This window comes from Tricharina praecox (genome assembly GCF_024521635.1).
Source record: "Tricharina praecox strain CBS 144465 chromosome Unknown BZA05scaffold_12, whole genome shotgun sequence".
NCBI lineage: Eukaryota > Fungi > Ascomycota > Pezizomycetes > Pezizales > Pyronemataceae > Tricharina > Tricharina praecox.
Genome location: NW_026250414.1, coordinates 517816 through 534627, shown reverse-complemented (window position 1 = coordinate 534627; position 16812 = coordinate 517816). Strand labels below are relative to the sequence as shown.

Sequence of the window (16812 nt, the reverse complement as noted above, 5' to 3'; positions counted from 1 at the left end):
AATCGCAGCATCTTATTTTTCCTCGATAAATCTGCATTTCCACAGCGCAGTTTCCCCCAGTGCAGTTTCCTCCCACAGAAAGTGGACCCCCACGTACCCCCCCCCCCCCCCCCCCCTCACCCGATCCTCCCCATAGATACAAAGCAACATAATTCCAAAAAGGCAATTCCATGCGCCCGCTCGCTCCCCCCAGTTAGGTAGTCGAAGTTCGAACCCCCCTCCCCCCCCCCCCCCGGAAAAAAAGATAACAGACCCTCAAAACAAACGTCCAGGAAAAGAAAAGAAACGGAAAAGGAAAAGAAAGAAAAAGAAACACACAAGAAAAAAAAATGCCCCCTCAGTTATACACCGTCTCGCAACGCAAACGTAAACTCGCAACCGCCAATTCCCACTTAATTCCAAAACCGCAAATCAAAACCCTCGCACCCTACCTACGTGCTATAAACCTCCCTGACGACCCTCCTCCTGGCCGCATCCGCAGCCTCGTCTCCCGTCGTAGCAACATTCTCGCAGTGACAATTCCCGCCGACCCGTTTGGGTCTGTGATGGCGCACGCGCACAACCTTTGACGCCACGCGCTGCGGCGTCGCGTGCCGGTTCACGCGCACAGCCTTGCTGGACACTATTCGCGGCGCTACGTGCTCCTCCTGTTGTTGTACCGTTGACGACGACGACGACGACGACGACCAGCTGTCCGGTGAGGCGGTCGACGCCCGGCTGCGGCTTATCGTCGTGGAGGTGGAGGAGGTCGCTGAGGGCTTGCGGTGCAGTGTCGGGATGGGGAGCTGTCACTAGGTGTTAGATTGCTGAGGGAGGGGGGGAGCGGGAGGCGCAAACTTACGCAGCACATGATGTAGCAGCCGAGTGAGGAGGTTCGGGATTTTTCGGTGGTGGTGACGGTCGTGGTCGTGGTGGCGCTGGGTGTGGCGGCGGCGGTGGAGGCGGAGGCGGACGGCGGTTGTTTTTGTCTTTTGTTCCACTTCATAAATATTCAACGTGCGGGCCGGGACCGGGGCGCGGGCGTTTTATATACCCCCCATCCTCCCCCCCACCGCCCCCCATCCTCCTAGGGAACAAGCCCTTCGCCTCGAACACACCCGTTACGTTTCGCAAACCAAAGAGGGCGCGAGGTGAGGCGAGGTGAGGGCGTGAGGGAGGGAGGGAGGGAGGGCGTGCGTGCGCGGCACCGCAGCACTGCAAGTCTGCAAGTCTGCAAGCAAACCTATCGGATCTTACGTATCTAGAGTACTCTACTATACGTGGACTGGACTGGCCGGGACTGGTGGACGGACGGACATGCACGAACCCGCCCGCTTTGAGGCGATGTCTGTCTGCTGGTTCTGGCTGGCTGTCGAGACGGACGGAACGGGTGCGTGCATATAGTTGCGCTACGGTCATGTAGAGTGTGTGCGCTAACTCCCGCCCGCTTGAGGTGGAGGAGGTGGAGGACTGTATGTAGAGTACTTACTCTAGACTCTAGAGGGTAGTGATCGTGTACTCTACATACTTTTCCGCGGCGAACAGTGGCGAACGGTGGCGAACAGTGGCGAACAAATGAAGCTTCTGTCAGTCCGCCCATCTGCCTCTGTTTCCCTCTCACGGATCTACATTCCTCCCCAAGTCCCAACGCTCCTGTACTATACTGTCTAGGCTCCGTCCGATGTTCCCCACCGCAAGCCTAATAGGGCTGATGCCTCTCTCGACTCTCTCGACTCTCGACTCTCTCGACCCTCGACTCTGAAGCTTAAGCTCAGCTCTCAGCTCACGCCCGTCACCCGCACGGCGTACAGCGTAGTTGGAGTAAAGTGCAAAGTATAAACGAATATAAATAGAGTACGTAGCGCCCCACTCCCTCCACAGTCCACAGTCCACAGTCCACTGCCTCTGAATGCATGCAGCCAGCCAGCAAATTGCAACGTGTATCTGCAGTGGACGATATGTGCACAGTGCAATACGGTAAAACGTCTTCATCCAATCTTCCTTCCTTCCCTCTTCCCTCCTCCAGCACTGAGCAAACGGGCGTCGGGCATTACCGCTCCTGCTCCTGTTGCTGTTGTTGTTGCTGCATCTCTACTACTCTAGTTAAATACATAGGAGGATATAGCTCATAAACAACCCAATGCCCCAGAGTTCGGCAGATACAGATTACAGATGCATTTTATACACCCTCCCATCCCCCCATCAGCCATCACCCACATCCCCATCCCCACCGCATCCCCCCATCACCAGAGGGAACCAAACAGACTCGTTGTTTGTAGAAACTCGGCAACCTTTTGCCGCAGAGAGTATAGATATACAGTACTTTAGGATCATGCACCCCGCAGTCTAGGAAAAAGAAAAAGAAAATGCGGACGAGTTATAGTATATAGGTCAGCCAATCGTTAATGAGGTCGGCATTAAGCTTTCCCTCCCTCCCTCCTTCTTTTAAATACATACAGTAGCAAAAAGTGGGATGTGATTGATGCCGGCGGTCTCCAGTAAGTAGTATCATACCTACTACATACCGCACGGATTGAAATCCAGCAGTCTCAGCCTCTGAGCCTTCATGAGAATATAGATTGAATTTCGTATTTTTTTTCCCCCTATACGTAGTCTCAATTCTACAGTATCGAAAAATACTAGGTATACCGAGAACTGCCAAACATTTTGTTCACCTCGAGGTTTTCCTGAAACTGAAACTGAAGCTTAACAGTACTACGGTATTCGGTGTCCCGGCGGGGAACTGGATTGCGCTCTAAAACTGGAACTGAAAACTGAGGCCATCCAAAGTTCCAAACGGGCCCTTAGGTACTGAAAAGCTGGAAGAACTAACTACCGGTACCGCAGTTCTTCCGAATACAAAATATTACATACGCAGTGTTCAGAATAGCAGAGAACTACCTACCAGAGAACTTATGTACCTACCCAGTGCAGAGAAAACGTTGCCATGCCATGCTACATAATCCAGTAGCTGCTGATAGTAGACTGTGGTAAACCATGACGACATAAGTTCTACGGACGAAATACCGTGCCGTGATGAGCAGAATGCTCCAGCCTCCGGTCACTGAATCTGGTAGATATGCATACCGTAGAAAACCTCTAATTTCAACTTTCAAGAATACGTACTGTGGGTAAGATGTGTTGTACCTACGCAAGCAAGCAAACGTTTACGACTTTCTTGTAGTGCGGGAAGTTTGCGAGAGGAGGAGATATCAGCAAGAGGAAGAAGTGACGGATAAACTATCAGTGAGAGGAGAGCTATCAACGAGAAGTGGACATGTCAACGAGAAGTGGAGATATCCGCGAGAGGAAGTGTGTTAAAATTCAACTCCTCTCGATCCCACCACCAGGCTGTCGTGGTGTTGGTTGGTAAAGGAGCCGTTTGCAAATCCGTTATGCTAGGTACTGCATCTATACATACCAAACCCCATGATACTCCAAAAGATCGCATTTTACGGACCCTTAAGTACTAGTAATGACTGTGGTATTCTTCTCGTATCAATGATCAATCGCACCCTACTTTTTACTACTGTATGATACGACTGGCTTAGGTCAATTCTGCATAGGTACTCGATTTCGGTACGGTGGTGAGTTCTTCTCCAGACCACTCTTTTGTACTCGACGGGCTACGGCTCGACCGGCTGGCTTCAGTTCAGTTCGGAATCACATCACATCACATCAATCACAAGGTACACCCCGTCATAAACGCCAGTAACACGATATTTACTTAACTCAACTCAACTCATCATTCGCCATCATTCGCCATCATCGTCATGAACGACATACGCGTTCCTAAGTTCATCCCTCAACCCCCAACCTCCCAATCCCCAACCCAATGCCATCCCAAACCAGACAAGATGCGAAACACACGGTAGCAGCTCGCCCAAACAAAGGAAAAGCTAACAGGAACGAACAACCGAAAAGAAACGAAACAGCCCCGAGAAATAAAGTATTTCCATCGCATATGGCGGCGCAAGAAGCAAGTAAGTAAGTAAGTTAAGTAGTAGACATTACTGACTCTAAACCCCCCTCTCTCCTTTCCCCCATAATTCAACGTCAATTGCAAATACAAACCTGCTCCGAATGAAGATAGACTATCGATATGTTGAATATCGCCCAAGACACACACTTATGCTTTTTACAAAGCAAAAGGGTTCAGGGAACGGATCGTCAGGCAAGGAGGACTCTTGCTCAACTCCGTCTTGAGGTATACGGGAACCCTCGAGAGTTCTCGGACCTCCTGAATGTTATCGCCCTTTTCTTCGCGCACGGTAAACATGTGAAAGTATTTCTCCTTCTTGGACACCTGCTCGTCGTCCTTTGGTGCGGCATCCTCGTGGGCCGACACCGACAGCTTGGGGTCCGATCGGGTGCGGTGAGGGGTTTGAGACGCAGTGGGGGACTTGGCGGGTGAGCCGGGCATGCTCTGCGTGGGCCGTGTGTTGGCTGGGGGCGCAAGTGCAACTCCTTCGTCGGTTTCGCCGGCGTCCGAGTCATCGTCGAACAGTGAATCCTCCTCGTGGCTGGGCCGAGACGAGATATCCATGGCCTTGCGTTGGACTTCTTCCCGCTCCTCAGCAGCCTTTGCCTTGGCGGCAGCGGCACTGGCAGCAGCGGCTTCATTCGCGGCACGAAGAGCAGCAGCTCCTTTGGGGCGCTCATCCTCAGGAACATAGGTGTTGGAAGCGACACCTCTCTCCCAGTAGAGCTCGAGAACACGGTTGGTCTTGTCGAACTCAGCCTTCTTGAGCGGAAGCTGGTCGCAGTGCACCCTCTTCTCGAAACCGTACTCGGGGATCAGAACATCGAAAGCGGATTCGTAGACACAGATAACGATGGCCTCGCATACCAGTTCACCATCCTGAGCCACGCGACGCTTGTCCACAGCACGGCAAAGTTCGATGTGGATGCTCTGCTCCTGAGCATTCTTCGCGGAATCCTTCTTCACGTTGCACTGCTCGGCGGTCTTGCTCAAAGCCTCAGTGTCTTCGACAAACTCGATTTCGCCGTTGGAAAGCACGGATTCAAGCTGACGCTGAACGATGATATCCGAGTAGCGACGAATGGGGTTGGTAAAGTGGGTGTACACCGGGAGGTTGTAGATGTAGTGACCGCGCTGGTCGGCTTCGACCTTTCCGGCTACATAGTACTTGGCCCGCTGAATAGCCTTCACCAAGACAGTTTCCATGCCCTACAATTGATTAGCCGTTAGATCCGATGGAGTAGGGGGGGTTAAATATCTCACCTTGCGAATTTTGGCATCCTCCAGGCAGAAGAGGCTCGACATGAGGGATGCACCGCTGGAGATGTCGACGTTGTAACCAAGTCTATTGATTCTTTCACCGAAGGTGGTCAGACGGCGCTGATTGGGAGGGGATTGGCGACGGAGCAAGGCCTTCTCAGGCAAGCCGGTCGCAATCTTCTCCGCAATAAGCGAGTTGGTCTTGATGAGAAGCTCCTCCACGATTTCGTACGCAAGCCGGGTCTCGAAGATGTTCTCCGTGTTGGGAACATTCTCGTCGTCGGTCTGGTAGAGAAGACGCATCGCTGGGATGACAACATCATCGACAGCGTAACGTTGCTCGCGGGACTTCTTGGTGAGTTTCTGCAGCACGGTTAGCTACTGATCATATCCCATATGGAATGGTGGGCCTTACCTTCAGCGCATCAACAGCCTCCTTGATGCTCTCATCCACCTCGGGTGCCGCCTCGCCCTCGGTCTCGCCTTCGGTCTCGCTCTTGCCAATGGCCAGTGCATCCACTGCACTGTAGAGAAGGGTCGCGTCGTTCTTGACGATCGTCTTTCCAATCCAGGGCTCGCCGTCAATGCCGCCAGTGGCTTCGTTGACATTGAAGACAACACTGAACGCGAACCTGTCCTCACCGGGCTTCAGGGAAACCAGATCTTCTCCGAGCTTCGCTGGCAACATGGGCACGTATCGATTGACCAGTTCGACGGCAGTTCCTCGTTTCTTGGCTTCGCGGTCCACCAAAGAGTTGGGCTTCACGAAATGAGTGACATCCGCCACGTGGACACCAATCTCCCAAACACCTTCCCGGGCTTTCTTCACGTGGAAGGCATTGCTGATCTCGGATCCTTCCTTGGGAAGAATGCTAAACGTGTGCTCCGCTCGGAGATCCTTACGGGTAGCAATAGTTTCTTCTTCCTCGCCTTCCACTGACCACGTCTCGAAACCGACGTTCCTGACAACCGCTTCCGAAAACTCGTCTGGACCAAAGTTGTTGTCGCGGAGGAGTGCGTCGGTTTCCACCTTGATGTCTCCCATCTCTCCGAGTTGCTCGACGAGGGTACCGAAGGGGTGGAGGGAGGTGATGGGCCAACGCTTTATGCAGGCCACGAAGATGCGGTTCGAGTAGGACTGGTGGTTCTCGACAAAGTCCCGGGGGGCTTGCTCGGTGGGGATCGCAATCAAGGGAACCCTCTTGTCCGTAGGCTTGAACCACACGATCTTTGGCTTCTCCTGCTGGCGCTCCTGATGCGGTCGAGAATTGTGACCTTCCCGAGCGGCTCTTTCTGCCTCCTGCTTCTCTTTGGTGGCTTGACTGCTGGGACGGAGAAGACCCAATGTGCTGCGTGAGATAAGGTTAGAAAGTGTCTCGAACATCTAAATCTCCAGGGATGGACCTACCCAGAAAACATCTGACCAGCAACACGTTCAATGACAGCAACGACATGACCGGCATACAGCGGCTTCTGCTCGTCGTTGATCTCCTCCTCCTCGACCAACAACAACGACTGTCCCTCGACCTCGACGTCATCGTTCTTCTTCTGGGTGGGTCTCTGGCGAAGACTGCCACGCCTCCGCATGCCGCCGGGCTGAGTAGCCTGCTCTCCATCGCCGCCGGCGGTGGCATCGTTGGAGCTATTGTTGACGTTGTTACTGCTAACGTTGGCACCGCGGGTACTCTCTGTAATATCCTTGCGCTTCTTTTTTTCCTCTTTCTCCCGCTTCTGGCCCCAAACCTCATCCACGTCGAGGAGCTCAATAGCGACCAAGTCACCCTCCAACGCCCTATTCCTGTCCTTACTTCCGCAGATGAAGATATCGGCGTCTAACAGCCCGTCTTGGGTGGAGACGTATGCGTCACTTCGGTTCTTCTTGTTGACACGCAGGATACCGGCAACCAACTGTCCATTACCCAGCAACGCCGGCAGGCTGGCTTGAGGAAGGTAGGGGGTAAAGAGTGTCTTGCGTTGCTGCTGCTGTTGGTTCGAGAGATTCTGACCGCCTTGCTGGCCCATACCACCGAGACCGAGCTGCTGCGCGCCCAATGCGGCCTGCTGCATCTGTAGCTGAGTTAGTTGCTGCTGCTGGATTAAGCCGGGGTTCAAGAGTTGGCCCGTGGCAGGGTTGATGAAAATTCCCTGGCCTGCAGCGCCGGGAATCATGAGGTTGGGCTGAGGAGGAAATTGGAATGATCCGATAGAGGCACTCATCGACGCTCTCTGGCGGTGACCGGGCTGGAAGCTCTGGTTGAACTGTTGGTTTTGATTCTGATTCTGAACATCCACAGGCGCATTCGACTGGTTTTGGTTCGGGTTACGCCAGTTGTCCTGGTAATTTCTCGATGCGGATCGGCCGTGGCCTTGGAACCCAGAGTTGCTACCGCGGCGTTCGACGTTCTGACCGGGCTGCGGGCCACCCTGCTGCTGCTGCTGCTGCTGCTGATTGACACCAGCGCCTGCGTCGGCTGGCGGCGGGAACTGGAATCCACCGAGGCGACCACCGACGGGGCTCCGGCCATTGAGACCAACCGCAAGACTCTGACTGCGTCCGTGTCCTCCCCTCATCGATCGAGCCTGAGGAGGGCCAGCGTTCTGGGTTCCACTCGGCTGCGCGGGAGGATTGGCCGCCGGAGGAGTAGCAGCCAAGGTCTCATTGGAAGCCGAAGGACCGTTAGTGTTAGTGGGGGCAGCGTCGGCGCCCGGGCTGGTTGAAGTGCCACCACCAGACGCTGGAAACTGGAAACCAGGTTGGCCACGGCGTTGTTGGGCTAATTCGGCAGCCTTCTTCGCTTCTGGTAGGGCCAGTGAGTGCCGCCTCTGGTGCCCACGATCGCTCGGACCACCGGAAGGACGACGTGGAGGAACACCGCTACCGCCGGCGCCGGGCATGCTAAACTCTCCGAAGTTTCCACCCGCAGCACCAGACGAAGGTGCAGGTGGGGGGCCGCCCGCGCCCTGCATACCAGGCATAGCCGACGCGTTCCGCCTGTGAGCCGACGGCTGGGTGGGAGCGCCTTGGGGAGCAGCCCCCTGCTGTTGCTGAGGCGGGAACTGAAAGTTAGCCTGTTGCTGATGCGGCGATATGCCCGCCATCTGCTGGTGCTGCATTGGGTTAAAATTTGGTGCGAGATGAGGTTGTCCCGGAGGAAGCAGCCCCATGTTGGCATACTGTTGATGTGCATTCAGCATTTGCTGCTGCTGGGCCTGAAGCATCTCGATCTGCTGCTGGAGAGCCAATTGCTCCACTGTATTGCGTAAGCATGCTATACGGATAGCCGCATTGAAATTATCTTCCTCGACGACTGGACTCCCGGGAACGGAGGCCTGGGGGACTGAAGGATCCTTGCTGCGAAGAAAATGCGACATACTCATCAATGGCGTCAATTCTGAAGGAGACCTCCTGTGCGCAATGTGTAGTCTGCGGCCACCGGGCCCGGTGGGATTCTGCTGTTGCGGATCCATGGTAGTTGTGTTTTAATGATTGCCTGAGCATGTCCGTTAGATTCGAAACACATGGAAAACAAGCCTGTGGAAGGAGAAAGGGATAAAACTCACTGCGTAGAACGCTGTTGCTATGATGTAGTTGCGAGTGTCGGAGCTAATTCAAAGTTGCCCCTGAGTAAAGTTGCGATGCGAGCTAATGACGGCATCGGGGTGGCCCGTTAGCATTTCCAGTCGATGCTTATGAACCCGGGAGCCGAGCAAAGCAAAGCAACGCAAAGCAAAGCTTCTCTCCGAGAGCTAATATTTGTGGGGAGGACCCGAAACTCACCTTGATGTTAAACGTTAAATCCGGTAATCTGGAGTAGGCCGGTAAAGTCGATAGATATGTTGCCTATATAGATAGATCAATCCGGCTAGTTAAGGACTATGCTGGTGGATACACAAATGGTTAATGTCGTAATGGTGGTGGGATCCTTCTTCTGCTGTCCTCGCGAGTTCTTTTTTTCTCGTTTCTTCGGTCGTTGTCTCGTCTGAGCGGGAAGTCGTAACCTAGCTTTGAAACAACAAGCGACTCCAGTTCCGAGGCGAGGCGAAGGGGGTGGGTAGCCAGGGGGTGGGAACGTTTGAGACCGACGTCACAGATTGATTCTGCCTATTTTTCGAAGTCTGTAGATCACGGCCGAGAGAGGCTGCAGCCGCGGTTGAGCTGTGAGAGACCGGGGTGGTTCGGGGAGGGGAGCCGAGCTGGAGGAGGTCTGTGGTGAATATGTGGGTAGATAACAAGTTACGTGGATCAAGGTGAGCTAGCGGATCAGGTTGAGGACTGTCTGAGGGAAGGATCGCAGGGAGGGGCGGGAAGCGGAAGCGTGAGAGATCGTTGGGGAGGGAGAGTGATGTCAATTTCGATGTGGTGGTGATGACCCAGAGGTGTTGGTTTTGATGGCAGCACCGAGCCGATGGAGGAGTTGGAATTCGTTTCGTGGTCAAGGAGGGAAGGACTATGACTCGGTAGAGGGCCTGTCAGCATCACCGCCACCAACACGAACGCACGCTACCACGGCGGCCGCCACCGCGAAGCACGGGCAAGACAGAGAGACAGAGATAGAGGACACGATGCTTCGGCGTCGATTACGGACAGCAATGAAGCAAACAAAGAGCAAGAAGGCAGAGGGGGGGAGTATGTACGCTTGCAGGCAGAAGGGAGAGAGATGGATGGATTCGAAGGAAGAGAAGGCGTGAGATGATTGAAGGGAGGAGAAGAAGAAGAGAAAGAGGAAGAGGAAGGGGAGGTGGAGCAGAGCGGGCTTTTGATGCCGCGCAGAGTTTAGGGATTGGATGATTGGCGGGTGATGGATTTGGAGGAGGACGCGGATTGGTGGTTGAGGGTTGGGGTCGTCGTAACAGTGGGTGGGCGGACAGGGGTTTGAATGGTGGGATGTTCTTGGTGCAACACGGGGCGGGGAGGGCCACTGGAGGGGGGATTGGGGGGGTCGAGGGGGAGGGGGGTCGGATAGGCTGGGGTTGGGGATGATACTGGGGGCGGTGTCTGAAGGGTTGGGGATGTGATAATGCGTGGATGTATGAAGATACTAGCATTCGGTATGCAACAGTTCCCAATATGTAGGGGGGTGCATGATTAGACTCGTTCAAGTGCCAGTCTCTTGGGATAAATAGACGCCTGTCTTTTTGCCTTCTGCTTTCTTTCTGGGGGAACTGTTTGAATTGTGTCTCCGGTCACCAGCCAATGCTGTCTCTCTATTTGCTTTTCCTCAGTCAGGCTTACCTAGCGTAGGAGAACACCGAAGATATGTCGAATTGGGTGTTGCGTGCGGGATGATTGCGCCGGAAAAAAGGAGGCGATTAGATGGCTTGATGCCTCGTGTGGCGGATGGGGAGGCAGGTATGGAGGTAGCTGTAGCTCGGGTTATGGATGTATGTAGTGGCAATGCAGTGACAGCTGCCAGCTAACCACAGGCAGGCGGATCGGATTCTTCTTCGAGGGAGAGGCAGCGGCGAGGGCAGATGAGTGAACGGGCTCGAGCGAATCGGAGAGAGAGGAACCCGGAGGGATGCAGAGGAAGGTGGATGGAGGGGAGAGAACGGAAGGGAATAATCGATCTTCTCGGTTGGCTGGCTAGCTGGAGGAGGAGGATGAAACAGGATTTGGAGGGATCGTGTTGTGTCGGAGAGGGCTGAGCTGCAGAAGGTACTTGCTTGGGGTAGGGAGGAGGAGTGTCGGAGGGCGACAAGCGAGAGAGGCAGGCGGAGATGTATTTTGCGGAGTGGTCCGTGGTGACGATGATGATTGCGATGCGTATGATGAGGGTGGAGGAGGGAAGATGAGGGAGTGTTTCGGCCGAGGATGGAGGTAGCAGTATGGCTTTTCGGGGGAAGGAGAGATTGATGGAGAATGTCAATCGGATTGATGGAGATCAGGAATCAAACTGATATCCTCGACTCATCTCACGACAGCCACACAGACGGGCAATACGAAACCATGACCAAAGAGCTCATCAGCACCACGATTCGGATTGAGTGTGGCTCAACACTGGCACGCACGCAACCCACCCTCTCTGATGCAATCACGGGTTTTAGCTATCGCCCTCGTCTAGAGTACATAGAGTACCGTAGCTCGCTCGTCGCGGACGGTCGATAGTACCGGCACTCTACTCTAGTTAGTCGTCGTCTCCAGCGACGCAAGGGACGGGATGGGGATGGGATGGGATGTGGGTGACGTTGACGTTAGTTACTCTACATGGGCAGCCGCCCCCTCCCCCCAGAGAGCCAGAGCATCTGGTCCATGCTTGCTGCCATCGACGGATCGATGCGTCGTGTGCCCGGTTGTCGTGATTCCGGACAGCGGATTGTGCGCGGCTACGGCATGGCAGGGTAGATATTCTAGGGACCTGCCTGTGCCGCTGCCCGTGCCGATTGATTGATCGACTGAATGTTCCTTTGGTGGCTGATCGCTCGCAATCGCCGTGACGAATCTCTCTGCCGGTGCATAGAACGCTCGGGTGTCCATAGTACCTACCACCGGTACGTGAGCATCTGGTTAACCGGCACGCAGGTATTCTAAGCCCAGTCACCCTGCTACCTGGCTGGCACTCAATCTACGCCCCAATGCGAGCCGTGCCCGCTGTCATCATCCTGATGCCGCAATGGTGTGTAGAACAAGCCGGTCACCTCGTGCATCATCGGCTCGGATGCAGATGGCCAGTGCATTCTTATCCGTGCCTCGCTGCTCCCTGAGGTGAGAGAGAGAGTGTGTGTGTGTTCGATACCGGTTCCCTATTGCTCTCCGCCCACCCTGCGATTCAACCTTCCCTGCTCCTCTCCGTTCAACTCGCTCCGCTCATCCCTCTCCATTCAACTCCTACCCAACTCTCCCCGCTCAACCCCCGCCTAACCCTCTCCATTCAACTCCCGCCTAACCTTCTCCGCTCAACTCCCGCTCAACTCTCTCCCCTCAACTCCCACCCTATTCAACTCCCACCCAACTCTTTCCGCTCAACCACCCGCTCAATAAAAAGAAAGACTGAAAAGCAAGAAAGAAGGAAAAAGTGAATGAGTGAATGAAGGTAAGTATTCGCTACTAGCTGCGCGGCTCCCTGAACTCAACTAACCTATTCGGTTGCCAGCTGCATTTTCAAAATTCGCGATTTTGGCGAGTTAAAGGTTGCCAAAGCTACAGCTTCAGCTGCAAACTCTCAACTCCCCTGATGACCTGTTCGGCAACCCAGCACGCCACACTTTTTATGCCTATTATGCAGTTTCTCAAATTGTTAACTTGGGCGGAAACTGAAGGTTTCAAACTGTATCTCAATTTTGTATGGTAGAGTCTGGATACAGCTGACAACCGGACAGGCCCAGAGTCTGGTCGCACAGTCGAGTGAGAAGTCTAAGATGTATCTATCTACCGATTGCTATCTAAACGACGTGATGGATTGCTATCTACACCAACACGTTCGACTGGTCCATGGAATTTGTTTCGCAGAGATGTGGACAGAAATTGTCACTCGAGGCCAACGAAGATCACGGCACGTCACGCCAAGCCACTCATGTCACGTGACGGCGTGTGTGGCTTGGGCATGAACTCTGCAACACGAACACGACCTAAGGTGGCCCCAAGCTCACCCGGCAGGTCTCCCCTCTCGGCGAACAGCCACAGCCATAAACAGACTTTGGAGTCTGGACCACTCCCCGTCACCACCACCCCCCTCACCACCACTCACATCTCCATACACTACTCACACCACTCACATCTCCCTAAATTCAGTCCCCCCAGAAATTTCTCCGCGACCATCTCAATCCGCGCTGTGGTCACTAACACCGACACTGATCCCCCAACGCGCGTGGTTGGAGACTCAGTCACGATCGTCAGGAGAGTCGAACCGATGTCTGCCACCAAGACGTCTACCGTGACGTCGCCAGACGAGCAGCCGTCGTCCCCCGCACAGCAGCGCTTGAACGAGGCAGATTACCCCACCATCTCCCCCACCTTACAGCTGCTGTGGAAGAACTCCCAGTCGACGGGCACATATGGTTGCCAACGCGAAGTCTACCACCCGCTCTCTCCGCTTGCGGAGCCGTCGGCGGTTTTGTTCTACGACTCTGACGATTCCGAAGACGATTACAACAAGGCGAACGCGACGGCGCGCTCTTCGGCAAAAAAACGTACTTACTCGCTTCCCTCCAGTGGTCGCCTACGGTTCGCTTCGCAGTGTTGCTGACAATGGTTGCAGAGGGATTGAGGTCTAGACTTGACGATGCGCTCCGCAACACTGCGCCGACTACACGCGGTAGACCTTCTCCTCCTTTATCACCATTACTCCTACTATCACTATCGCCGAAAGCGTAATCGGTTGTGACAACGTCTAACATAATGATTGCCAGGGAATCCTAGTCGAGCCCGGCCAAGAGAGACCAAAGACATCGAAATCGCGTTTTCCAGTCCGAGATCTTACCGCGGTGCCTCACTGGACGATAGCGAAGCGACCACCGTCTCCGAGATGTTACCAACAAAGAGCCCACGGAGCTTGCCTCTCCCAGACTCGCCACTGAGGTCTTACGAAACGTCGCCGGTATTGTCGCCTCAATACTCTCCGAGGCGTGATGCTCCGGGCGGCATCGCTCATTCAGGAATCGAGGGCAAAGGCCGCGCCGTTGCTGATGCTGAAGCGATTACATCGCGGCTCGAGATTCTCCACATTAAGGCCACGGAGTACAGCGAGGCCATTACTAGGCCGGAATCGAATCGACAGTTGGCTCGTGAGTTGGATGCGCTTTTCTCGAAAGAAAACAGGTTCAATCCTAAGGAAGCCGCGCAACTGGAAGCGGAATACCAGCAGAAGATTAAAGTGGTCTACGATAGGAGAGTAGCCGAAGAGCAGCGGCAGCTCGAGCTGGAGAGACAGGAACAGGAGAGGATCAGAGCGCTGGAGGCTGCCAAGAAGGCGGCCGAAGAGCAGAGACAGCGCGAGGCGGCCGAGAGATTGCGAAGGGAACAAGAAGAGCTGGAGAGGAAACGGCAAGAGGCCGAGGCGGCGCAGGCGCGAGCGGAACAGGAGAGGAAGCAGGCTGAGGCGAGGAAGGCGGCTGAAGACAACGAGAGGAGGCAACGAGAAGCACTGCAAAATGCGCAGAAACAACAGGCCGATGCTGCCGCTGCCGCCAATGCCGCCAATGCCAATGCTGCCAATGCTGCCAATGCGAATGCTGCCAGTGCGAATGCTGCCAGTGCGAATGCCGCCAATGCTGCCAACTCGCCGAGTGCCCCACTTCAGGGCGCCGCATCCGACGTCTATGGGAGGAGGTCCTTCGAGGCCGAAACGGCAAAGGTCAAGCGGGTCATCACCAACCTGAAGGGGTTGAAACAGCTTGATGAGACTTTCCTCAAAGAAAGTGGCCTGAAGCTGATCCGTCGTGAGTTGATTCCCAAGTTTGGACAGCTCAATGGCCTGAAGGAGCAGACTGTTACAGTTGTATGTTTATTCTCTCCATACATGAGCGGAATCAAGCCACTAGCGGTACTGACTGGCGTCAACAGCGCGATGCTATCAAGAAATGCCTCGACAAGGTCCTGCAGATGAACTGTCCTTCGGTTCCAGCTGCCAACTACCTCTTGCAACCTGCTCCACAGGATATCATGGTCCCGATTACGTTTGTCTGGATAGTGAACCAGTTGGCGAAGATGGCCAAGCACCAGCTGCTACAGGAGTGCTCCTCCAAAACGGATGCTGCGGATCCGATCGGTGTCGTCATCGCCAGTGTCTTTGCTGATCCCAAGTACTGTCCAGGTGGCAGGTCGTTCGTCGATATTTTTGTCGCTCGACTCCTGAAGACGAACCCAATTCTCCGGGGCGAGATGGGCCCTGATGCCACCGACGCTGATAGGGAACGTCTCGGATGGAAGAAAGATGCAAACGGATTAACCGAGTCTGAGGCGGAGTACAGTGGCCGGATGCAGGCGTTGACAGCCGGCTTCGTTGCCATTGCTGCTCGGTAGACAACCCTACGATCTTGTCGAACCTCAAGCTTGCTAACACGCATCACAGCGACTTTGGGAGATCGAATATGCGAAACCCGTATCCGACCTTCAACCTCTGGCACGTGCTGGCAACGCTCGTCAACAGCCCACCCAGCAAGCTCACCAACACGCACTACTTCGTCGTCAACACCATAATCTTCAGCGGCGCAAAGAAGCTCTGCAGTATCTATGGCCGCCAGGCGAAGAAGTTGATTGAGGTCGCGGTGGGACCCTGGGCAACCCATGGAATGAACAAGCAGTTTCAGGGCGCCCAGGGCGTCCAGGCTACTGGATTGTACTTCAAGAATCAGCCGTGGTGGAATCAGTAGCAGTGAATGAATGTGGGCGTGCGTGTGATTTGGGAATGGCAATGTTTTTTTCCGCTTATTTGATTTGGGGGTGCATCTACGGCGTGTTGTAGAGAGATCTTCGGTAGAGTTGAAGAATACGATACCTGGCGATTGGGATTGGGATGGGGATCTGGAGATGTGCGTGCGAGATAGCAAGGGGGAAACAGCTGTTGCTGATGCTATCTTCGATGGACTAGAGACGGGTTCTACAAACAAATGTACACGGCAAATCATGCGTTCTTTGGATGGCGAGAGAGAGATCTTCCTTTTTATTTCGCATGCAGCCAATCTAGACTACCTATGGCGAACCAACGCACTCCTTTTCCTGCCCGCCCTGGCCAGTCGAGGTGAAAGCCCCGGTACCGACCAGTCCGATGCGGCGCCCCACTTCCCCTGCCCATCCGCCTCGAGCTGACACAAGCAAAAAGTAGAAAGTAGATTGACAGTAAAGACCGGTACCTATGGGCCTACATGCCCGCTCCTCCTGCTGCCCCCTCGCCTCTCTCTCCCGCCTTCCGCCTTTCCGCTTCAAGAAACTATCACCACATATCCTCATCTCCTAGGTACTTCTTCGCACCGGCCGCAGACACAGTACTTACTCTGCTGGGCGCTCTTGCTCTGCCCCCGATGAGATGCTTGCCTCCAGGCCTGGTGGAGCTTTCCTCCTTAGGATTGCCTCGCTGCATTGCTGGTCGGCGAATAGCTCCGCTATCGACCACTTCTCTTTCCTCCTCTCCATCTCCTTCGGGACCTTTGCCCACAAGGCTTTCTGTTGGCTTCTCCAGCGTGAGAAAGTTTTGAATAGGTGCTCGCGGGACTGCTCGGTAGGCCTGTTGCACCACCAGCAATGATCATCATCCCGCTTCTTTATCCACTCCAGGTACATCGCCGTGAGGGCGTGCCCTGTCTTCAGTCGGTAGAAGCGGGCGACCAGCTTCTTCGGCGCATTTGCTGGGAGCGGATCCGGGGTCTTTTTCGGGGGCTGCCTGGTATCGTACCGCCGGTTTTTGATCCGGCCCAGTGACCACTAATGCGCCTCTCTCCGCTTTTCATCGCTAATCCGCCTCTGGAGATGTGCCAGTGAGACCGGGAGGGGCACGTCACGCCGGCGTCCATATCCGCTACATACCTTGCCGGAGCCATTCTACTCCATCGCCGTCCGGGTTTTCTACTACCTACTGGGCCCACCCATCTGCGATCTCATTTCCTTCGATTTTCTCGTGGGCAGGACATCACCGGATCTCCACTGGACACTTGATTTT

The 16812-nt window shown here is 54.6% G+C and overlaps 3 protein-coding genes across 3 annotated transcripts; 1 reads left to right on the top strand and 2 right to left on the bottom strand.

Annotated features, from left to right (window-relative positions):
- Positions 1-232: 232 nt before the first annotated feature.
- On the bottom strand, positions 233-1148 carry BZA05DRAFT_398224 (uncharacterized protein). Its single transcript, XM_051483698.1, has 2 exons — positions 842-1148; positions 233-785 (listed from the first exon to the last, which is right to left on the bottom strand). Exons 1-2 carry the CDS (start codon positions 983-985, stop codon positions 432-434), a joined length of 498 nt encoding a protein of 165 aa, XP_051339427.1. The 5' UTR covers positions 986-1148; the 3' UTR covers positions 233-431.
- A 2969-nt stretch (positions 1149-4117) lies between these two features.
- Positions 4118-8689, bottom strand: BZA05DRAFT_418800 (uncharacterized protein; the record flags this gene model as incomplete). The annotated part of the gene is made up of 5 exons (XM_051485544.1): positions 4118-5170; positions 5225-5584; positions 5637-6570; positions 6630-8472; positions 8596-8689. 5 exons carry the CDS (start codon positions 8687-8689, stop codon positions 4118-4120), a joined length of 4284 nt encoding a protein of 1427 aa, XP_051339426.1.
- A 4994-nt stretch (positions 8690-13683) lies between these two features.
- On the top strand, positions 13684-15529 carry BZA05DRAFT_337746 (GLE1-like protein-domain-containing protein; the record flags this gene model as incomplete). The annotated part of the gene is made up of 3 exons (XM_051480868.1): positions 13684-14655; positions 14721-15175; positions 15229-15529. 3 exons carry the CDS (start codon positions 13684-13686, stop codon positions 15527-15529), a joined length of 1728 nt encoding a protein of 575 aa, XP_051339425.1.
- Between the last annotated feature and the right edge of the window lie 1283 nt (positions 15530-16812).